Raw genomic sequence first — 25,456 nt, forward strand, 5'->3', positions numbered from 1 at the left:
AAAAATGCATAAAACATCAATTTTTGAACTAAACTATGAAAATCTGCGATCTGATTATTTTGTCACCAGTCTCATATCACTGGTGCCCATGCATTTTCATATAAATTGGCTGGTTCCAAGACAAAAAATAAAAAAGTTGTCAAAACGTTCAATCTGTGAGAGTGCAGCTTTTAGCTGTACAATTTTGCTAAAATCGCTGTGATAATATAAAGGACATGGGAATTTAGATCTTGGCCAATCTAATTGCTCATTGTTTACAGGAATTGAAATGATTCGATTTGTTTGTTTGTTTGCTTTTTGTTGCCATTTTTTCTGAAAATGGGGAATTTCAGGCTAATCTGGAGAAAAGTCAGGATCTGTCTGGGGACTGGCTCCAACAAAGAAGGGTTAAAAGGCCCTGACTATTACTATTGGGAATTATAATAGTTTAGTACAACTTCTAAAAGATTCATTTTGGTTATTAAATATTTGATCGAAAGAATTATTGAATATTCAAATATCAATTTTGCCATTTGTTTTGTCACGTAACGCCAACGCTCACTTGACTTTCGTGATAGTTCCTCCAGTAACCAACCAACAACTGTTCAAGTGTTCTAAGTCTTTATTGTTCAACGTTCTTTCTAAGTATAATAATCAGTATATAATACAGCATGACATTTAAGGTAATCCCACATCCTAACTGCCGTCCATTAAGGACCCAAGGCCGGTCTCCTTCCGTGCCTAACAAACTCTGTTTTCACATCCCAAATCATCTCTTTTATACTAATTTGTACTAATTTGTTGTCTACCTATGACAGCTTTACAACCACAGGAATACACGTTTTTGTAATTAACATGACCATTTTGTACATTTGTACCAGGTCGGCTGTCAACCATCTTCATATTCAAATGACAATCAAATATGCCCTACATTACTAAACATGCAGTATGTAGACACATATCCATTTAATTAAATCTTAATTATATCTTAAATATAACGTATTACGTCACATTCTATAGTATTAAACTCTGTTACGTGACAGTTTGCATCCCTAGAAGATACTGAAACAGATTTATGGAGTCCAGTTCGCTTGGTCATGTTCTTTGCGAGAGTCTAGATAGAGTGATCATGTCCTTTGTGTATCTGTGAGGGTCTAGCTAGATAGATCATGGTCTTTGTGTATCTGTGAGGGCCTAGATAGAGTGGTCATGTTCTTTGTGCATATGTGATGGTCTAGCTAGATTGATCATGGTCGTTGTGTATCGGTGAGAGTTTAACTAGCATGATCATGTTCTTTGTGCATATGTGAGGGTCTAGCTAGATTGACCATGTTCTTTGTGTATCTGTTTGCGTGCCCCCAAAGAGCTGTATGAGGGACGATCCAAAATAAACAGGATTGTTCTCATATAACAAATATGGTTTAATATTTACATCATATACAGTAATCAAACCCTTTGTCTGTCTGTCTGTCTGTGGTGACCATGAGCTGAAAATATGTTTTATGATAAAAAAACTGAAGAACACTAGGGCCCAAACTTGATAGGCAGGTTGGCCATGACTGATTTTTGAGGTCAGTGGGTTGAAGGTTAAGGTCACGGTGACCTTGAGATGAAAATCAGTTTTTGATCTATTATGAAAGAATGCTTGGTTCAAATGCCCTCAAACTTAGTAGGGATGTTGGTCACAACCAGTAAATAACCCTTAATTATTTTGAGGTCAACGGGTCAAAGGGTAAGGTCAATATCTTATAAACAATTGGGCCTAGAAACCTCACACTTAGTAGGCAGTTTGAGTACTACCTATGAATGACATCATTGATATGAAATGGATACCAGGATTTCAATTAAGTACACATGATAAAGCCATTTATCTACATCATTCACTTGACAGTTATTCCAGTGCATTTGTATCTTTCCTCAGTCTCTTTTACATAATTTTTTTTTCCTATTCAAGGTTTTAATTTAAAATTTGAATCCTGGAATAAATACATCTATGGTAATATTATGTAGAGTGTACATATACATACATGTTCAATGATGCCAAACAGTCACATTTAAAAGTACAACAGACATGATTTAACATCCACTCCATCTTGCAGTGACTTATCATCTTCCTGTTCTTACCTTGCTCTTTAAAAATGTAAGCGATCAATATTTCCATCCTGGATGGAAAGGTACTCATGAAAATGTGTTATATATCATCATCTTTAATGAATTTGTGCATGTAGATATTGACAGTATTGAATAACAGAGAAATTTATTATGATATTCCGTCATTTCATTTTATTTTTATTTTTTTATGAATAACTGGGTATGATCTGTAATCTATCTTAATAGTAAATACTCACAGATTGAACATTAACAACAACCTTTTTAAACTTATATATGGTTAGTACGAATTACAGTCATTTTGTACCTTAATTAAAAAAAAAGATGTATGCCATTTCAAAATTTTCTGTTATGTTCTGTTTTAACTGGTCTTATATTGTACTTTATATTGAATAACTATCTGTATTGATTTAAATTATTATTTCTGATATTGTTTAACCTTGGACAGATATAGTTACATGTTATTTGAGTACTATATTGACATGTGGGTTGAAATTGTGCTCAACTATGAATACATTCTACTTCAGGAATGTCAAGGCCTCATTGGTTTGTTACTATATTGTTATGTTCCTATTGTTCTCTTTGACTAGAGGCATTATGGGAAATGTAGGTTATGATATATGTTCCTATTGTTCTCTTTGACTAGAGGCATTATGGGAAATGTAGGTTATGATATATGTTCCTATTGGTCTCTTTGACTAGAGGCATTATGGGAAATGTAGGTTATGATATATGTTCCTATTGTTCTCTTTGACTAGAGGCATTATGGGAAATGTAGGTTATGATATATGTTCCTACTGGTCTCTAACTGGAGGAATTATGGGAAATGTAGGTTATGATATATGTTCCTACTGGTCTCTAACTGGAGGAATTATGGGAAATGTAGGTTATGATATATGTTCCTACTGGTCTCTAACTGGAGGAATTATGGGAAATGTAGGTTATGATATATGTTCCTACTGGTCTCTAACTGGAGGAATTATGGGAAATGTAGGTTATGATATATGTTCCTACTGGTCTCTGACTGGAGGCATTATGGGAAATGTAGGTTATGATATATGTTCCTATTGTTCTCTGACTGGAGGAATTATGGGAAATGTAGGTTATGATATATGTTCCTATTGTTCTCTGACTGGAGGCATTATGGGAAATGTAGGTTATGATATATGTTCCTATTGTTCTCTGACTGGAGGCATTATGGGAAATGTAGGTTATGATATATGTTCCTATTGTTCTCTGACTGGAGGCATTATGGGAAATGTAGGTTATGATATATGTTCCTACTGGTCTCTTTGACTGGAGGCATTATGGGAAATGTAGGTTATGATATATGTTCCTATTGTTCTCTGACTGGAGGAATTATGGGAAATGTAGGTTATGATATATGTTCCTACTGGTCTCTTTTGACTTTAGGAATTATGGGAAATGTAGATTATGATAATATGTTCCTACTGGTCTCTAACTAGAGGAATTATGGGAAAGGTACGTTATGATATTATGTTTCTCATGGTCTCTTTGACTGGAAGAATTATGTTATAGTATACTTGTAGGGTATATGAAGTATACTTGTAGGGTATATGTAGTAAACTTGTAGGAGATATGTATTAAACTTGTAGTGTACAGGTAGTGTACTCACTGTCTGACTTGATTCTAAATTGTCTCTGTTTCATAGTTGAAAATGATGCTGTTCAGTATCCATCATTTCTTCGGGATAATGCCAGAAGGCCAGAAGCAACATTAAGATATTGAAGGTTTTGATGCATTCTAGCATTTGTTGTTTAATTTTTAAATTGTGTTAACCTTACTGTGTTGGGGTATGATTAGTTTTCTTGCACTAAATGATTGAGCATTAATAAAAGATGGGACAAAATATACTACCATTAAAAAACAATAAAAGAAGAAGTTATGAGGCCATAAATTTTTAAAAGTGAAATTTGTTTCATAACACTCCTGCTTGATTTACAACCGATATTGAATGAAACTAGACATGCCCGGTATAAATAAGAAAGAAACTCTCAGTGTTTGAATATGGGTAGGCTGTTTTTACATGTGCACACAGTCCACGTAGGCCGGTATTCCATGTGCACGCAATCTTGGTAGGCCATAACTTTTTTTTTATTCACTTTTTTTTATTTTGAGAACCAGGAATCTGCGCTTATCTGTGACAAGTTATATAACTCCAACTTAAATATTGTAAGAGTTATTGCCCTTTACAATGTTTTAAACAAATACATTTTTTATGTTTTTATAAGCCTGTTTTAAAAATAGATATATTATAGTTTCACCTTTAGGTGGCGTCCAGTATGTTGTCTGATCAATCACTTTAGAACCTGTTGTCAAATCATCTTGGCCCTCTTTTTTCAATATTTTCACTTGTTTACCACATTTACAGATGCAAGAATTTGGTATGCAATCATAAAATAGGCTTAACTGGTATTAAAATGCTTCATTTCCATGAAAAACCCCCCATTTAAATGGAACAAAGAAATAAATAAAAAAAATCCTTCTCTGTCTTTTTAACTTTCTGTTTTCACCCAATATAAATCATAAATAGAAGGAAAGCCTAACTCAGGGATATTACTGTATGAATAATTATAATGATTAACCAGTTTGCAAACAGTTTCAAAGCATCTTTTTTAACCCACTAAAAAAGAAGCTCTTTCAATCAGAGTTTGCACAACATTTTTAAGATCAGCATTTGAAAAGGCATTTCAATATTGGTGCAAAAATAGTTATAAGCTCCAAATTAATTAAATTAATTCATATGTTATTGCTGAGTGCAGTTAAGCTAAATTCACAAAACTGCATTATTGCTGATTGATCCACATTCAGTTAGTCAGGTCTGAACTACAAGAATCAATACAAAAAAATGTTAAAACTCTGATCATTTCAATTGACATGCATTATTTTGTTCTACATATTGATATCTCCATAAAAATATCACCTTACACAATGTATTTCACCTATCAAATGTCCTTTGGAAAATACACACTATTAAAATTTAATTTCCACATTAAGATTGCCGCTTTCAATCACTAGACACTTCAGTCCCATGAATACAGTTTTCCAATAATAGTAAATAGTAGGTTTCACGCCAAATTGAACTTGGTTCGTAATGTAGGTTGCATCTTCCCTGGTTGCTAGTGTAAACAAACTTTGCCCAAGCTGACGAGCTTTGACTAGGAATAACTAAGGTAAGATTTGTTTTGTCTTAATTTAATGCATTTTTAAATTTTGTTTTAGCAAGAATCCTTCTATATTGATGCTGCAGACAAACTTGAAATATAATTGTGGACTTTGCTTGTTAGTATTATTGCATGTAATTGCTTCCTTGACTGTGTAGGGCTCTGAAAACTGTTTTGTTTGCCTCAGAAGTCTTGCATGCTATTGTTTTAATGAAAATATGTTAGTATTGATAAGGAATGCAAAATAAACCAGATTTCGTTGAGAATGCATCATGTATTAAGTACTGGTTTACTTTATTTGAAGACAAAAATAAACAAACGGTACATAATTATAAGACATTTACTATTTATAAAATGATAAAAATATGTCAAAATAATCATATTGCATGTGTGATAAAGAAACTTTTATGTTTATCTCAAAAAGACATTCAGCTAAATTTTTCAACAAGACAAGATGCATGATTACTCTGTCTTTATTTGGTAAATATGAGAAATGTTTGTGTTTAATTACACGTTTGTGTTTTTATTTGATTTTTTTTTAATAATTCCTTTTGGCTAGATATATTCATGGCCATGACTTAAAAAATTCTTGTTATATTCCACTCAGCCACAATGACGTACCCTGAGGAGGAGGAGTTGTTCGATGGATGGTGGACCTGGCTGTATGGACCACAGAAACATAAAGGTACAAGATAATGTGAAAACATGCATTTTGGAGTAGTTTCACTTCCATCAATGGTGTTGGTGAAAATAGTTGAATGATTAATCACTGGTTTTATTTCATCTTAAGTTAGTCTTGTGATATGGTAATTGAAATATGTAACATGTACACACTTGAAACACAAACATTATTATTAAGATTATGTTAACAAGTTGTCCATTAAATATATGATCTTGCACTTGTGTTAAATATTTTATACATCTGAGTCAGTTCAGGTTAGTTAATATACTTATTTTTTTAGCTTGATTGTGACAAAAGCTGACAATTCTTCTAAAATCTGTTTCCTTGGTAGAAATCAGTACTGGTATTTATTTAGAAGGGCCATGAGAATTTCCCCCAGGTGATGATTGTACGCTCACCCTTTTGGGCTTAGATATGGACTCCTGTATCACTAGACCATGCTCACACCAACAGTCAGTTGTCACAGGTTGGGATCAATGTAATTAATAAATTTCCAGATGAAGTTCGGGCATCAGAAGAAGATCTAAAAGGCGCACTTCTGGTTTCCTCAATCAACCTTGAGATTGCTGAGAACGTGTGCACCCACCACACTGATCAGTATGATTGTACAGAGTCTCGCGAGGAGGACGGGAAGACAAAAGAGGCGGAGCTTGTTGTGAGACGAGGACAAGAGTTCAATGCCACTGTCACCTTTCAACGACCTTACAATAAGGAGAAAGACGACCTCCAGTTTTTCTTTTCAACTGGTAATATACGTAGATAACATGTATAAACAAAATGCTGTGTAAGGACTTTGGTTGAGATATTGGAACAATAATTGGTTTCTATATCTATTTGTTATAACAATATTAATTATAAAAAGTGAAATTAGAAAAGCATGAAATATTAAGCTACTGTTATGCCATACTTGCCATATTTTCTGGAGACAATTCAGGGGGATTTGTTCAGAAAGGCTGAAAATTCAGGGGGATTTTGGTTGTATTCAGGGGGATGTTTTAGCAGATCTAAGATGGCCAAGTATTTTTAGACGCAAGTCGGAAAAAATGTATTCACATATATTTTTCTATGAAACTTTTTCATATACAGAATTATTATATTTCATGATTAAAATCATATTCTTATGATACACTCATGTCATACTGTAATGCACTTGCGTCATTTTTATGCCCCCGAAGGTGGGCATATTAAAATCGCACCGTCCGTCCGTCCGTCCGTCCGTCCGTCCGGCTCTGTAACTTTTCCTTGTATGGACAGATTTTAAAATAACTTGCCACATGTGTTCCACATACCAAGACGACGTGTGGCGTGCAAGACTCGTGTCCCTACCTCAAAGGTCAAGGTCACACTTAGTGTTTATTCACAATGGAGTGCTGCATATAAGGACATAGTGTATAGGTTGTCGTGTCCGGGCTGTAACTTTCCCTTGTATGGACAGATTTTAAAATAACTTGCCACATGTGTACCACATACCAAGAGGACGTGTCGCGTGCAAGACCCGTGTCCCTACCTCAAAGGTCAAGGTCACACTTAGTGTTTATTTCACAATGGAGTGCTGCATATAAGGACATAGAGTACAGGTTGTCGTGTCGGGGCTGTAACTTTCCCTTGTATGGACAGATTTTAAAATAACTTGCCACATGTGTTCCACATACCAAGACGACGTGTCGCGTGCAAGACCCGTGTCCCTACCTCAAAGGTCAAGGTCACACTTAGTGTTTATTCACAATGGAGTGCTGCATATAAGGACATAGAGTATAGGTTGTCGTGTCCGGGCTGTAAGTTCTCTTGTATGGACAGATTTTAAAATAACTTGCTACATGTGTTCCACATACCAAGACGACGTGTCGTGTGCAAGACCCGTGTCCCTGCCTCAAAGGTCAAGGTCACACATAGTGTTTATTCACAATGGAGTGCTGCATATAAGGACATAGAGTATAGGTTGTCGTGTCCGGGCTGTAACTTTCCCTTGTATGGACAGATTTTAAAAAAACTTGACACATGTGTTCCACATGCCAAGACGACGTGTTGCGTGCAAGACCCGTGTCCCTACCTCAAAGGTCAAGGTCACACTTAGTGTTTATTCACAATGGAGTGTTGCATATAAGGACATAGAGTATAGGTTGTCGTGTCAGGGCTGTTACTTTCCCTTGTATGGACAGATTTTAAAATCACTTGCTACATGTGTTCCACATACGAAGACAACGTGTCGTGTGCAAGACCCATGTCCCTACCTCTAAGGTGAAAAATACACTAAGTGTTTATTCACAAGGGAATTCTGAATATAAGGACATAACAGTGTAGGTTGTCAAGTATGGGTGGTATTTTTTTATGTTCAGAGGCAATTTAAAATAACTTGCCATATGTATTTGACACGTAAAGGCAAGATAAACTTTTCATGTATTGACCTTGTTCGTAGGTCAATGTCACATTCGGGGGCATTCGTCACATACTGTGACAGCTCTTGTTCAAACCTTTTTTTAAACAGTAATTTCACCCTTGTGGAGTTGTTTTTAGTTTCACTCACATACTGTGGTTTCACTTTGTCATTGCTGCCTGATGTAAAATCTCTCAAAAAAAAAGTTTTTTTTTTTTTTTAAATTCCAGGGGATTTTTATCTTCCGCCGGGAGACCTGGGCATGGATTGAAATTCCAGGGAATTTTTTCCCCAGCATGTATGTGTAATGCAGACACTCATGATTTGATACCATAAAAGAAATGGACATAAAAAAAATAGTCATAGTAGGTGCAGATGAAGCAGAATGAGTTGATCTAAAATAAAAAGTCAAACATGACATGATTGTATTAATAAAATATGTTTTAAACGACCACACAGGTCCTTACATATTGTCATTTTTTTTGTTTATTGGACAGGTGAAAATGGGGACCGCTATCCAGAAACTCACGGTCGATTCATGCTTGACGAGGATGGAAAACCGAACTTCAAGGCTAACGAGTGGGGAGGTTGTCTTGTCAACAAGAAAGACAAAACTTTACAAATCCAGATTCATATCCCTGCAAACTGTGCAATTGGGAAATGGTCATTTAGTGTGGATACCGTGACAATCTTGGAAGATTCAAAGACAAAGACGCTGCGATACGAGAATCCTGATGATTTCTACATTCTGTATAACCCATGGTGTAAAGGTAGGTAAATTATAATGACATATTAGGCAAGGATGTGGGGTTGTTCAGTCACACATGGTAGCCAGACACTTGTAAAATTTGTTGTTGAAATTCCAGCCTTGCAGCTGGTAGGAATGTTAAAATACCTTGTGTCAGGAGGTTTCTGGTACGATAGAAAAGCTGTATATAAAACTGGGTTAAGCCAATTTCCTTGTTGTGCTCTTATTTCATGTGTCAAAATCCTTTGTTTTCAAAACAATAAATCGCTGTTAAAGGCCCCTATATGCTCACTGTTGCACCCCTCTCCTATGATGGAGCGAAATATTGATAATTGCATTATGATGTATTAACTACTGACTTACAGATATTTGAAGTAATGACTTAAACTTTTTCAGGTTATGGAACCCTGCTATTATAAGCCGCTATCTAGAAGGATCTTTTGATTCTGCCAACCTTCTCTTCAAATTTGAACTTACCATGTTTTAATTGTCATACAGATGATCAGACGTACATGGCGGACTCTAAACTGTTGGAGGAGTATGTCCTTAACGACCATGGGTGTGTCTATAGAGGCAGTGCCTGGGCACCAAAGGCCAAGGAGTGGAACTTTGGACAGGTTTTTGTCTCAATCATTATTTGCTTTGAAAAAAATAACTCCCATTGAAAACATTGCTGACAAAATAAAGATCATATTTTAATCCTTTTAAATTACCTGTAAATATGTTTAGTCTTTATCAGAGGCCATATTCAAAAAGCTTCTTAGTAAAAAAATTTAACTTAGTAAACTTTAAACAACAAATATTTTGAATACCCTCTATTTTTTCACCAAATTTATTTATATGCTTTTATTATTTGGATATTTTTCTTGCTTATTTTTATATTTTTGGTGTGAAAATATTGTAAATTCAAATTTGAAAAAGCATTTTTTCCATTCTTTTGAAAAAAATCATTAAGATGCTTCAAGAAAATTGCCCCAGAATGTTTGGCGTAATTCAGTTGTGTAAAGTATACATGATTAATCCCATTATTTTGCCTCAACTATAGTGATATGTTACCTCAACTATAGTGATATGTTACCTCAACTATATTAATATTTTGCCATACATGCAGCAACAAAGAGTTGTCAGCTTTTCTCTATTTTTTCTCTAGTTTGAGAGTGGTATTCTGGATGCCAGTCTCCATGTGATGAACATGTGTGTTGGAGGTTATAAACGACAACTTCTGGCAGACCCTATCAGAGTAGCACGCTTCATTGCAAAAATTGTGAGTTTCAGTGATCTCCTGCCTCTGAATTGAGAGTTAAATGATCTGCTACCTCAGAATTGTGAGATACAGTGATCTGCTACCTCGTAGTTGTGAGTTACACTGATCTGCTACCTCAGAATTGTGAGTTAAGTGATCTGCTACCTCGGAATTGTGAGTTAAGTGATCTGCTACCTCGGAATTGTGAGTTACAGTGATCTGCTACCTCTGAATTGTGAGTTACAGTGATCTGCTACCTCTGAATTGTGAGTTAAGTGACCTACTTCCTCAGAATTGTGAGTTACAGTGATCTGCTACCTCAGAATTGTGAGTTACAGTGATCTGCTACCTCAGAATTGTGAGTTACAGTGATCTGCTACCTCAGAATTGTGAGTTTCAGTGATCTGCTACCTCAGAACTTTGAGTTACAGTGATCTGCTACCTCAGAATTGTGAGTTAAGTGATCTGCTACCTCAGAATTGTGAGTTACATTGATCTGCTACCTCTGAATTGTGAGTTACAGTGATCTGCTACCTCAGAATTGTGAGTTACAGTGATCTGCTACCTCAGAATTGTGAGTTACAGTGATCTGCTACCTCAGAATTGTGAGTTACAGTGATCTGCTACCTCAGAATTGTGAGAGACAGTGATCTGCTACCTCAGAATTGTGAGTTACAGTGATCTGCTACCTCAGAATTGTGAGAGACAGTGATCTGCTACCTCAGAATTGTGAGTAACAGTGATTTGCTACCTCAGAATTGTGAGTGACAGTGATCTGCTACCTCTGAATTATGAGGTACAGTGATCTGCTACCTCAGAATTGTGAGTAACAGTGATCTGCTACCTCAGAATTGTGAGAGACAGTGATCTGCTACCTCAGAATTGTGAGTAACAGTGATCTGCTACCTCAGAATTGTGAGTGACAGTGATCTGCTACCTCTGAATTATGAGGTACAGTGATCTGCTACCTCAGAATTGTGAGTAACAGTGATCTGCTACCTCAGAATTGTGAGTTTCAGTGATCTACTACCTCTGAATTATGAGGTACAGTGATCTGCTACCTCAGAATTGTGAGTTACATTGATCTGCTACCTCAGAATTGTGAGTTACAGTGATCTGCTACCTCGGAATTGTGAGTTACAGTGATCTGCTACCTCAGAATTGTGAGTTACAGTGATCTGCTACCTCGGAATTGTGAGTTACAGTGATCTGCTACCTCGGAATTGTGAGTTACAGTGATCTGCTACCTCAGAATTGTGAGTTTCAGTGATCTGCTACCTCGGAATTGTGAGTTAAGTGATCTGCTACCTCGGAATTGTGAGTTACAGTGATCTGCTACCTCTGAATTGTGAGTTACAGTGATCTGCTACCTCTGAATTGTGAGTTAAGTGACCTACTTCCTCAGAATTGTGAGTTACAGTGATCTGCTACCTCATAATTGTGAGTTACAGTGATCTGCTACCTCAGAATTGTGAGTTACAGTGATCTGCTACCTTAGAATTGTGAGTTTCAGTGATCTGCTACCTCAGAACTTTGAGTTACAGTGATCTGCTACCTCAGAATTGTGAGTTAAGTGATCTGCTACCTCAGAATTGTGAGTTACATTGATCTGCTACCTCTGAATTGTGAGTTACAGGGATCTGCTACCTCAGAATTGTGATTTACACTGATCTGCTACCTCAGAATTGTGAGTTACAGTGATCTGCTACCTCAGAATTGTGAGTGACAGTGATCTGCTACCTCAGAATTGTGAGAGACAGTGATCTGCTACCTCAGAATTGTGAGTTACAGTGATCTGCTACCTCAGAATTGTGAGAGACAGTGATCTGCTACCTCAGAATTGTGAGTAACAGTGATTTGCTACCTCAGAATTGTGGGTGACAGTGATCTGCTACCTCTGAATTATGAGGTACAGTGATCTGCTACCTCAGAATTGTGAGTAACAGTGATCTGCTACCTCAGAATTGTGAGAGACAGTGATCTGCTACCTCAGAATTGTGAGTAACAGTGATCTGCTACCTCAGAATTGTGAGTGACAGTGATCTGCTACCTCTGAATTATGAGGTACAGTGATCTGCTACCTCAGAATTGTGAGTAACAGTGATCTGCTACCTCAGAATTGTGAGTTACAGTGATCTGCTACCTCGGAATTGTGAGTTACAGTGATCTGCTACCTCAGGATTGTGAGTTACAGTGATCTGCTACCTCAGAATTGTGAGTTTCAGTGATCTGCTACCTCGGAATTGTGAGTTAAGTGATCTGCTACCTCGGAATTGTGAGTTACAGTGATCTGCTACCTCGGAATTGTGAGTTACAGTGATCTGCTACCTCTGAATTGTGAGTTAAGTGACCTACTTCCTCAGAATTGTGAGTTACAGTGATCTGCTACCTCATAATTGTGAGTTACAGTGATCTGCTACCTCAGAATTGTGAGTTACAGTTATCTGCTACCTTAGAATTGTGAGTTTCAGTGATCTGCTACCTCAGAACTTTGAGTTACAGTGATCTGCTACCTCAGAATTGTGAGTTAAGTGATCTGCTACCTCAGAATTGTGAGTTACATTGATCTGCTACCTCTGAATTGTGAGTTACAGTGATCTGCTACCTCAGAATTGTGAGTTACAGTGATCTGCTACCTCAGAATTGTGAGTTACAGTGATCTGCTACCTCAGAATTGTGAGTGACAGTGATCTGCTACCTCAGAATTGTGAGTTACAGTGATCTGCTACCTCAGAATTGTGAGTTACAGTGATCTGCTACCTCAGAATTGTGAGAGACAGTGATCTGCTACCTCAGAATTGTGAGTAACAGTGATTTGCTACCTCAGAATTGTGGGTGACAGTGATCTGCTACCTCTGAATTATGAGGTACAGTGATCTGCTACCTCAGAATTGTGAGTAACAGTGATCTGCTACCTCAGAATTGTGAGAGACAGTGATCTGCTACCTCAGAACTGTGAGTAACAGTGATCTGCTACCTCAGAATTGTGAGTGACAGTGATCTGCTACCTCTGAATTATGAGGTACAGTGATCTGCTACCTCAGAATTGTGAGTAACAGTGATCTGCTACCTCAGAATTGTGAGTTTCAGTGATCTGCTACCTCTGAATTATGAGGTACAGTGATCTGCTACCTCAGAATTGTGAGTTACATTGATCTGCTACCTCAGAATTGTGAGTTACAGTGATCTGCTACCTCAGAATTGTGAGTTACAGTGATCTGCTACCTCAGAATTGTGAGTTACAGTGATCTGCTACCTCGGAATTGTGAGTTACAGTGATCTGCTACCTCAGAATTGTGAGTTACAGTGATCTGCTACCTCAGAATTGTGAGTTTCAGTGATCTGCTACCTCGGAATTGTGAGTTTCAGTCATCTGCTACCTCGTAATTGTGAGTTATGGGGATCTGCTACCTCAGAATTGTGAGTTTCAGTGATCTGCTACCTCGGAATTGTGAGTTTCAGTCATCTGCTACCTCGTAATTGTGAGTTATGGGGATCTGCTACCTCGGAATTGTGAGTTACAGTCATCTGCTACCTTGTAATTGTGAGTTACAGTTATCTGCTACCTCGGAATTGTGAGTTACAGTTACCTGCTACCTCGGAATTGTGAGTTTCAGTCATCTGCTACCTCGTAATTGTGAGTTACAGTGATCTGCTACCTTGGAATTGTGAGTTACAGTGATCTGCTACCTTGGAATTGTGAGTTACAGTGATCTGCTACCTTGTAATTGTGAGTTACAGTGATCTGCTACCTCGGAATTGTGAGTAACAGTGATCTGCTACCTCGTAATTGTGAGTTACAGTTATCTGCTACCTTGTAATTGTGAGTTACAGTTATCTGCTACCTCGGAATTGTGAGTTACAGTGATCTGCTACCTCGTAATTGTGAGTTATGGTGATCTGCTACCTCAGAATTGTGAGTTTCAGTTATCTGCTACCTCGGAATTGTGAGTTTCAGTCATCTGCTACCTTGTAATTGTGAGTTACAGTTATCTGCTACCTCGTAATTGTGAGTTATAGTTATCTGCTACCTCGTAATTGTGAGTTACAGTTATCTGCTACCTTGTAATTGTGAGTTACAGTTATCTGCTACCTCGTAATTGTGAGTTACAGTGATCTGCTACCTTGTAATTGTGAGTTTCAGTTATCTGCTACCTCGGAATTGTGAGTTACAGTCATCTGCTACCTCGTAATTGTGAGTTACAGTGATCTGCTACCTCGTAATTGTGAGTTACAGTGATCTGCTACCTTGGAATTGTGAGTTACAGTTATCTGCTACCTCGGAATTGTGAGTTTCAGTTATCTGCTACCTTGGAATTCATTATAGTTTTTAGTGATTTTACTCATGGTTAAATTCATTATGTGATAAGAATGTTCATGAAAGGACTTCCAGGGTCTGTAAGTATAGTTCTAGATTGATCATAGTATGGGCACTTTTGATATCAATAGGTAATTCACATTGTAGGCTTATAGAGCTTGATAGTTGGAGTCGTTTTTTGTTGTTGTAAAGAAAAATCAAAGTATGTATAATTTCTGTCATGCAGGTTTGCATGATCTGTACATGGTCAAAACCCAGATTCACAAATTCCTCATTATAATTACTTCTTACCAGTCCAATCTGTTCACTACCTGTAGGTAATAATTATTTCTTAACAGTCCAATCTGTTCACTACCTGTAGGTAATATTTATTTTTTTACCAGTCCAATCTGTTCACTACCTGTAGGTAATAATTATTTCTTACCAGTCCAATCTGTTCGCTACATATAGGTCAACAGCCAAGGTGATAATGGTGTGTTGGCGGGAAATTGGAGTGGAAAATACGAGGGAGGAACCAGCCCTTGTGACTGGTACGGAAGCGTGCGCATCCTACGTCAGTACATGGAAACCAAGTGCCCTGTCAAGTATGGACAGTGCTGGGTCTTCTCCGGGGTAGTTACTACAGGTAAATACAGTTATCAGATTCAACACTTAGATTTATCAAATTCTAATTAAATTATATTTAGTTGATAAGGGTTATAACTACATGTAGATTCAGTTCTTTGGGTCAACAGTGCTACATGTGGCTTCAGCTCTTGTGGTCAACACTGCAGATTTAGCTCTTAGGGTCAACACTGCACTGATTTAGCTCTTAGGGTCAACACTGCAGATTTAGCTCTTAGGGTCAACACTGCAGATTTAGCTCTTAGGGTCAACACTACACGTTGTACAGTTCATGGTGTCAACAGTACTTCAGGTAGATTCAGCTCTTGGTGTCAACACTACAGGTTGTTCAGTTCTTTTTGTCAACAGTACTGCAGGTAAATTCAGCTCTTGTGGTCAACACTACATGTTCAGTTCATGGGGTCAACACTACAGGTTGTTCAGTTCTTGGTGTCAACACTACAGGTGGATTCAGTTCTTGGGGTCAACACTACAGGTGGATTCAGTTCTTGGGGTCAACACTACAGGTGGATTCAGTTCTTGGGGTCAACCGTACAGGTTGTTCAGTTCTTGGGGTCAACACTACAGGTTGTTCAGTTCTTGGTGTCAACACTACAGGTAGATTCAGTTCTTGGGGTCAACACTACAGGTAGATTCAGTTCTTGGGGTCAACACTACAGGTAGATTCAGTTCTTGGGGTCAACCATACAGGTTGTTCAGTTCTTGGGGTCAACACTACAGGTTGTTCAGTTCTTGGTGTCAGCAGTACAGGTTGTTCAGTTCTTGGTGTCAACACTACAGGTAGATTCAGTTCTTGGGGTCAACCGTACAGGTTGTTCAGTTCTTGAGGTCAACACTACATGTTCAGTTCATGGTGTCAGCAGTACTGCATGTGAATTTAGTTCTTGGGGTCAACACTACAGGTAGATTCAGTTCTTGGTGTCAACACTACAGGTGGATTCAGTTCTTGGGGTCAACACTACAGGTGGATTCATTTCTTGGGGTCAACACTACAGGTGGATTCAGTTCTTGGGGTCAACACTACAGGTTGTTCAGTTCATGGTGTCAGCAGTACTGCATGTGAATTTAGTTCTTGGGGTCAACTCTACAGGTAGATTCAGTTCTTGGGGTGAACATTACAGGTAGATTCAGTTCTTGGTGTCAACTCTACAGGTGGATTCAGTTCTTGGGGTCAACACTACAGGTAGTTCAGTTCTTGGTGTCAACACTACAGGTAGATTCAGTTCTTGGGGTCAACCGTACAGGTTGTTCAGTTCTTGGGGTCAACCGTACAGGTAGATTCAGTTCTTGGTGTCAGCAGTACAGGTTGTTCAGTTCTTGGTGTCAACACTACAGGTAGATTCAGTTCTTGGGGTCAACCGTACAGGTTGTTCAGTTCTTGAGGTCAACACTACATGTTCAGTTCATGGTGTCAGCAGTACTGCATGTGAATTTAGTTCTTGGGGTCAACACTACAGGTAGATTCAGTTCTTGGGGTCAACACTACAGGTGGATTCAGTTCTTGGGGTCAACCGTACAGGTTGTTCAGTTCTTGGGGTCAACACTACAGGTTGTTCAGTTCATGGTGTCAACAGTACTGCAGGTAGATTCAGTTCTTGGGGTCAACACTACAGGTAGATTCAGTTCTTGGGGTCAACACTACAGGTAGATTCATTTCTTGGGGTCAACCGTACAGGTTGTTCAGTTCTTGAGGTCAACACTACATGTTCAGTTCATGGTGTCAGCAGTACTGCATGTGAATTTAGTTCTTGGGGTCAACACTACAGGTAGATTCAGTTCTTGGGGTCAACACTACAGGTGGATTCAGTTCTTGGGGTCAACACTACAGGTAGATTCAGTTCTTGGGGTCAACACTACAGGTGGATTCAGTTCTTGGGGTCAACACTACAGGTTGTTCAGTTCATGGTGTCAACAGTACTGCATGTGAATTTAGTTCTTGGGGTCAACACTACAGGTAGATTCAGTTCTTGGGGTCAACACTACAGGTAGATTCAGTTCTTGGGGTCAACACTACAGGTGGATTCAGTTCTTGGGGTCAACACTACAGGTAGATTCAGTTCTTGGGTCAACTCTACAGGTAGATTCAGTTCTTGGGGTCAACACTACATGTTCAGTTCATGGTGTCAACAGTACTGCAGGTAGATTCAGTTCTTGGGGTCAACACTACAGGTAGATTCAGTTCTTGGGGTCAACACTACAGGTAGATTCAGTTCTTGGGTCAACACTACAGGTAGATTCAGTTCTTGGGTCAACACTACAGGTAGATTCAGCTCTTGTGGTCAACTCTACAGGTAGATTCAGTTATTGGGGTCAACACTACAGGTAGATTCAGTTCTTGGGTCAACACTACAGGTAGATTCAGTTCTTGGGGTCAACACTACAGGTAGATTCAGTTCTTGGGTCAGCACTACAGGTAGATTCAGTTCTTGGGTCAACACTACAGGTAGATTCAGCTCTTGTGGTCAGCTCTACAGGTAGATTCAGTTATTGTGGTCAACACTACAGGTAGATTCAGTTCTTAGGGTCAACACTACAGGTAGATTCAGTTATTGGGGTCAACACTACAGGTAGATTCTGTTCTTGGGGTCAACTCTACAGGTAGACTCAGTTATTGGGGTCATCACTGCGTGTGGATTTAGTTCTTGGGGTCAACACTACAGGTAGATTCAGTTCTTGGGTTGAACTTTACAGGTAGATTCAGTTCGTGGGTTCAACAGTACACAGTAGTTGCAAGGGCATTTGTGTAACAGTCAAAACTGTTGTCCCGAGGTTTGAGGGGATGACTTCTGAGCTGTTGTCCAGAGGCCGATAGCCGAGATCAACAGTTCAGAATGTCATCCCCTCGACCTCAGGACAACAGTTTTGACTGTTACACAAATGCCCATGCAACAACTGTTTTATTTCCTGATTTTATATTTTTGTTCAAACACCAAAACGTGCCTAAAGAGTCTCTATTTTCCAGCAAATTGTTGAGATCAATCTTGAAAACATCTTCAAATCAGGACAATGTTTACACGTCTGATATTGATTTGTTTATGTCTTGTAATGATCTTGATCATATGGAGGATCATTATGAGCGCTTAAAATTTCTTAGTATTCTCCATGAACCAATTAAAACTACAATACCAATACTGGAAATTCATGAGTTTAAACAATATGCAGTTTATTTTTAAAATCTCGGTAAAACCCATGAGGTACCTATGACGTAGCCTCATGCATGGATACAGTATATACTGTTTACCATAATATCTTGATCAAGTTCGATAGTCATGGAAATCGCTTTAGTCATTTAGGAGTAACGGCCCTTTTTTGCCAAAAATACTTCAAAAATATATGTTTCCAATCTAATTCTTGAAAACTGTTTGTGTCCAATGTGGATCCAACAAGTTTTTTCCTGCCTGAATGGCGCCATATAACCTATACAGTCTTGCGATGCCGTAAAACCCAACTCAACTCAACTTATCCTATATGTGCAGATTATCCTGAATAATCATTATGGCTTATTTTCTGTGACAAAAAATCGAAGTGGGGGCATCCGTGTCCTATGGACACATTTCTAGTATTTAATATAAATTCAGGAAGATTTAAATGAGTTTAAGCATTACCTTTTGACTTTTTCTCGTGTTCATACAAATATATACTAGGTAAAGGATTGCAGAATGCACTTTGTGGAAAATTTAGTATATGTTTTGAATATCACATCAGAGGTGTTGACTGGCTTAAAGCTGCTCTCTTACAGATTGGCGTTTGACAACTTTTTTATTTTTTGTCTTGGAACGAGCCAATTTTTGCGAAAATCCATGGAAACCAGTTATATAAGACGGCTGACAAAAAGTTAGATTGCAGATTTATATATTTTATCCAAAATATTAATGTTTTATGCATTTTTCTTAAACCGTTAGTAACGGTTTTAGCCATAAAACATTAATTTTCGAGCGGAAATATGCAAATCTGCTATCTGATCTTTGGTCAGCAATCCTTTATCATTGGTTTGCAGATATTTACGCAAAAATGTGCTCTTTTCAAGACAAAAAATAAAAAAGTTGTAAAAAAGGTATATCTGTAAGATTGCAGCTTTAAATCCTTATCTTGCAGTTTGTCGTGCGCTAGGTCTACCTGCTAGAAGTGTGACAAATTTTAAGTCAGCCCATGACACTGACGAGAGTGTCACAATTGACGTCTACTACAAATATGATGAGAAGAAAAGATTGGTCAGGGATAAGATGAAAACAGATGACTCAATATGGTAAGTGGTTTAAAAAAAATGTGAAGATGACAGCACAATTATTTATAAATCTTTCACTACTCCTGAGCTTGTACACATGGACTGTTTTGTGTTACTGTAAATAAGTAATAGTGACTCACTCAGCACTCACAATCAGAGTTACTGAAATTATACATGAGCACTTCACGGCATGCATTTAATTTCAATCATAAGAGTAGTGTGTGAGTTATATAACTGTTTTTTACTCAATCATGAGAGTAGTGGGTGAGGTAACTGTTTGATTTCAATCATGACAATAGTGGGTGAGGTAACTGTTTAATTTCAATCATGAGAGAAGTGGGTGAGGTAACTGTTTAATTTCAATCATGAGAGTAGTTGGTGAGGTAACTGTTTAATTTCAATCATGAGAGAAGTGGGTGAGGTAACTGTTAAATTTCAATCATGAGAGTAGTGGGTGAGGTAACTGTTTAATTTCAATCATGAGAGAAGTGGGTGAGGTAACTGTTTAATTTCAATCATGAGGGGAGTGGGTGAGGTAACTGTTTAATTTCAATCATGAGACAAGTGGGTGAGGTAACTGTTAAATTTCAATCATGAGAGTAGTGGGTGAGGTAACTGTTTAATTTCAATCATGAGAGTAGTGGGTGAGGTAACTGTTTAATTTCAATCATGAGAGTAGTTGGTGAGGTAACTGTTTAATTTCAATCATGAGAGTAGTGGGTGAGGTAACTGTTTAATTTCAATCATGAGGGGAGTGGGTGAGGTAACTGTTTAATTTCAATCATGAGACAAGTGGGTGAGGTAACTGTTAAATTTCAATCATGAGAGTAGTGGGTGAGGTAACTGTTTAATTTCAATCATTAGACAAGTGGGAGAGGTAACTGTTAAATTTCAATCATGAGAGTAGTTGGTGAGGTAACTGTTTAATTCCAATCATGAGAGTAGTGGGTGAGGTAACTGTTTAATTTCAATCATGAGGGGAGTGGGTGAGGTAACTGTTTAATTTCAATCATGAGACAAGTGGGTGAGGTAACTGTTAAATTTCAATCATGAGAGTAGTGGGTGAGGTAACTGTTTAATTTCAATCATGAGAGTAGTTGGTGAGGTAACTGTTTAATTTCAATCATGAGAGAAGTGGGTGAGGTAACTGTTAAATTTCAATCATGAGGGTAGTGGATGAGGTAACTGTTTAATTTCAACCATGAGGGTAGTTGGTGAGGTAACTGTTTAATTTCAATCATGAGGGTAGTTGGTGAGGTAACTGTTTAATTTCAATCATGAGGGGAGTGGGTGAGGTAACTGTTTAATTTCAATCATGAGACAAGTGGGTGAGGTAACTGTTAAATTTCAATCATGAGGGTAGTGGGTGAGGTAACTGTTAAATTTCAATCATGAGAGTAGTTGGTGAGGTAACTGTTTAATTTCAATCATGAGGGTAGTGGGTGAGGTAACTGTTAAATTTCAATCATGAGAGTAGTGGGTAAGGTAACTGTTAAATTTCAATCATGAGAGTAGTTGGTGAGGTAACTGTTAAGTTTCAATCATGAGGGGAGTGGGTGAGGTAACTGTTAAATTTCAATCATGAGAGTAGTGGGTGAGGTAACTGTTTAATTTCAATCATGAGAGTAGTTGGTGAGGTAACTGTTTAATTTCAATCATGAGAGTAGTGGGTGAGGTAACTATTAAATTTCAATCATGAGAGTAGTGGGTGAGGTAACTATTAAATTTCAATCATGAGAGTAGTGGGTGAGGTAACTGTTAAGTTTCAATCATGAGGGGAGTGGGTGAGGTAACTGTTAAATTTCAATCATGAGAGTAGTGGGTGAGGTAACTGTTTAATTTCAATCATGAGAGTAGTTGGTGAGGTAACTGTTAAATTCCAATCATGAGAGTAGTGTGTGAGGTAACTATTAAATTTCAATCATGAGAGTAGTTGGTGAGGTAACTGTTAAATTTCAATCATGAGAGTAGTGTGTGAGGTAACTGTTAAGTTTCAATCATGAGAGTAGTTGGTGAGGTAACTGTTAAATTTCAATCATGAGGGTAGTGGGTGAGGTAACTGTTAAATTTCAATCATGAGAGTAGTTGGTGAGGTAACTGTTAAATTTCAATCATGAGAGTAGTTGGTGAGGTAACTGTTAAATTTCAATCATGAGGGTAGTGGGTGAGGTAACTGTTAAATTTCAATCATGAGAGTAGTTGGTGAGGTAACTGTTAAATTTCAATCATGAGGGTAGTGGGTGAGGTAACTGTTTAATTTCAATCATGAGAGTAGTTGGTGAGGTAACTGTTAAATTTCAATCATGAGAGTAGTGGATGAGGTAACTGTTTAATTTCAATCATGAGAGTAGTTGGTGAGGTAACTGTTTAATTTCAATCATGAGAGTAGTTGGTGAGGTAACTGTTTAATTTCAATCATGAGAGTAGTTGGTGAGGTAACTGTTAAATTTCAATCATGAGAGTAGTGGGTGAGGTAACTGTTTAATTTCAATCATGAGAGTAGTGGGTGAGGTAACTGTTTAATTTCAATCATGAGAGTAGTTGGTGAGGTAACTGTTTAATTTCAATCATGAGAGTAGTTGGTGAGGTAACTGTTAAATTTCAATCATGAGTGTAGTGGGTGAGGTAACTGTTTAATTTCAATCATGAGGGTAGTGGGTGAGGTAACTGTTTAATTTCAATCATGAGAGAAGTGGGTGAAGTAACTGTTAAATTTCAATCATGAGAGTAGTGGGTGAGGTAACTGTTTAATTTCAATCATGAGAGAAGTGGGTGAAGTAACTGTTTAATTTCAATCATGAGGGTAGTGGGTGAGGTAACTGTTTAATTTCAATCATGAGGGGAGTGGGTGAGGTAACTGTTTAATTTCAATCATGAGAGTAGTTGGTGAGGTAACTGTTAAATTTCAATCATGAGAGTAGTTGGTGAGGTAACTGTTTAATTTCAATCATGAGGGGAGTGGGTGAGGTAACTGTTTAATTTCAATCATGAGAGTAGTTGGTGAGGTAACTGTTAAATTTCAATCATGAGGGTAGTGGGTGAGGTAACTGTTTAATTTCAATCATGAGAGAAGTGGGTGAAGTAACTGTTAAATTTCAATCATGAGGGTAGTTGGTGAGGTAACTGTTTAATTTCAATCATGAGAGTAGTTGGTGAGGTAACTGTTAAATTTCAATCATGAGGGTAGTGGGTGAGGTAACTGTTTAATTTCAATCATGAGAGTAGTTGGTGAGGTAACTGTTAAATTTCAATCATGAGGGGAGTGGGTGAGGTAACTGTTTAATTTCAATCATGAGAGTAGTTGGTGAGGTAACTGTTAAATTTCAATCATGAGGGTAGTGGGTGAGGTAACTGTTTAATTTCAATCATGAGAGAAGTGGGTGAAGTAACTGTTTAATTTCAATCATGAGGGGAGTGGGTGAAGTAACTGTTAAATTTCAATCATGAGAGTAGTGGGTGAGGTAACTGTTTAATTTCAATCATGAGGGTAGTGGGTGAGGTAACTGTTTAATTTCAATCATGAGAGAAGTGGGTGAAGTAACTGTTAAATTTCAATCATGAGAGTAGTGGATGAGGTAACTGTTTAATTTCAATCATGAGAGTAGTTGGTGAGGTAACTGTTAAATTTCAATCATGAGAGTAGTGGGTGAGGTAACTGTTAAATTTCAATCATGAGGGTAGTGGGTGAGGTAACTGTTTAATTTCAATCATGAGAGTAGTTGGTGAGGTAACTGTTAAATTTCAATCATGAGAGTAGTGGGTGAGGTAACTGTTTAATTTCAATCATGAGGGTAGTGGGTGAGGTAACTGTTTAATTTCAATCATGAGAGTAGTGGGTGAAGTAACTGTTAAATTTCAATCATGAGAGAAGTGGGTGAGGTAACTGTTTAATTTCAATCATGAGAGTAGTTGGTGAGGTAACTGTTTAATTTCAATCATGAGAGTAGTTGGTGAGGTAACTGTTAAATTTCAATCATGAGAGTAGTGGGTGAGGTAACTGTTTAATTTCAATCATGAGGGTAGTGGGTGAGGTAACTGTTAAATTTCAATCATGAGGGTAGTGGGTGAGGTAACTATTAAATTTCAATCATGAGAGTAGTTGGTGAGGTAACTGTTAAATTCCAATCATGAGGGTAGTGGATGAGGTAACTGTTTAATTTCAATCATGAGAGTAGTGGATGAGGTAACTGTTAAATTTCAATCATGAGAGTAGTGGGTGAGGTAACTGTTAAATTTCAATCATGAGGGTAGTGGGTGAGGTAACTGTTAAATTTCAATCATGAGGGTAGTGGGTGAGGTAACTGTTAAATTTCAATCATGAGAGTAGTTGGTGAGGTAACTGTTTAATTTCAATCATGAGGGGAGTGGGTGAGGTAACTGTTTAATTTCAATCATGAGAGTAGTGGGTGAGGTAACTGTTTAATTTCAATCATGAGAGTAGTTGGTGAGGTAACTGTTTAATTTCAATCATGAGGGGAGTGGGTGAGGTAACTGTTTAATTTCAATCATGAGACAAGTGGGTGAGGTAACTGTTAAATTTCAATCATGAGGGTAGTGGGTGAGGTAACTGTTAAATTTCAATCATGAGAGTAGTTGGTGAGGTAACTGTTTAATTTCAATCATGAGGGTAGTGGGTGAGGTAACTGTTAAATTTCAATCATGAGAGTAGTTGGTGAGGTAACTGTTAAATTTCAATCATGAGAGTAGTTGGTGAGGTAACTGTTAAATTTCAATCATGAGGGGAGTGGGTGAGGTAACTGTTTAATTTTAATCATGAGAGAAGTTGGTGAGGTAACTGTTTAATTTCAATCATGAGAGAAGTGGGTGAGGTAACTGTTTAATTTCAATCATGAGGGGAGTGGGTGAGGTAACTGTTTAATTTCAATCATGAGAGAAGTGGGTGAGGTAACTGTTTAATTTCAATCATGAGGGGAGTGGGTGAGGTAACTGTTTAATTTCAATCATGAGAGTAGTTGGTGAGGTAACTGTTTAATTTCAATCATGAGAGAAGTGGGTGAGGTAACTGTTAAATTTCAATCATGAGGGTAGTGGGTGAGGTAACTATTAAATTTCAATCATGAGAGTAGTTGGTGAGGTAACTGGTAAATTCCAATCATGAGGGTAGTGGATGAGGTAACTGTTAAATTTCAATCATGAGAGTAGTGGGTGAGGTAACTGTTAAATTTCAATCATGAGGGTAGTGGGTGAGGTAACTGTTAAATTTCAATCATGAGAGTAGTTGGTGAGGTAACTGTTTAATTTCAATCATGAGGGGAGTGGGTGAGGTAACTGTTTAATTTCAATCATGAGACAAGTGGGTGAGGTAACTGTTAAATTTCAATCATGAGGGTAGTGGGTGAGGTAACTGTTAAATTTCAATCATGAGAGTAGTTGGTGAGGTAACTGTTTAATTTCAATCATGAGGGTAGTGGGTGAGGTAACTGTTAAATTTCAATTATGAGAGTAGTGGGTAAGGTAACTGTTAAATTTCAATCATGAGAGTAGTTGGTGAGGTAACTGTTAAGTTTCAATCATGAGAGTAGTTGGTGAGGTAACTGTTAAATTTCAATCATGAGAGTAGTGGGTGAGGTAACTGTTTAATTTCAATCATGAGGGGAGTGGGTGAGGTAACTGTTTAATTTCAATCATGAGAGTAGTTGGTGAGGTAACTGTTTAATTTCAATCATGAGAGTAGTGGGTGAGGTAACTGTTTAATTTCAATCATGAGGGTAGTGGGTAAGGTAACTGTTTAATTTCAATCATGAGAGTAGTTGGTGAGGTAACTGTTAAATTTCAATCATGAGAGTAGTTGGTGAGGTAACTGTTTAATTTCAATCATGAGGGTAGTTGGTGAGGTAACTGTTCAATTTCAATCATGAGAGTAGTTGGTGAGGTAACTGTTAAATTTCAATCATGAGAGTAGTGGGTGAGGTAACTGTTAAATTTCAATCATGAGGGGAGTGGGTGAG

At 37.7% G+C, this 25,456-nt stretch overlaps 1 protein-coding gene across 1 annotated transcript in view; it reads left to right on the forward strand.

Annotated features, from left to right (window-relative positions):
- The first annotated feature begins 5,115 nt into the window (after positions 1-5,115).
- The window catches only part of LOC128242459 (annulin-like), a 43,419-nt gene continuing 23,078 nt past the window's right edge, over positions 5,116-25,456 (forward strand). The window contains exons 1-8 of the mRNA XM_052959618.1: positions 5,116-5,282; positions 5,881-5,958; positions 6,453-6,701; positions 8,827-9,099; positions 9,576-9,694; positions 10,228-10,341; positions 15,089-15,263; positions 19,358-19,508. Of these exons, the coding sequence (XP_052815578.1) occupies positions 5,886-5,958; positions 6,453-6,701; positions 8,827-9,099; positions 9,576-9,694; positions 10,228-10,341; positions 15,089-15,263; positions 19,358-19,508 (1,154 nt within the window). The 5' untranslated portion in view covers positions 5,116-5,282; positions 5,881-5,885. The remainder of the gene's footprint in view (positions 5,283-5,880; positions 5,959-6,452; positions 6,702-8,826; positions 9,100-9,575; positions 9,695-10,227; positions 10,342-15,088; positions 15,264-19,357; positions 19,509-25,456) is intronic.

This window comes from Mya arenaria, chromosome 8, assembly GCF_026914265.1.
Source record: "Mya arenaria isolate MELC-2E11 chromosome 8, ASM2691426v1".
NCBI classification, from domain to species: domain Eukaryota; kingdom Metazoa; phylum Mollusca; class Bivalvia; order Myida; family Myidae; genus Mya; species Mya arenaria.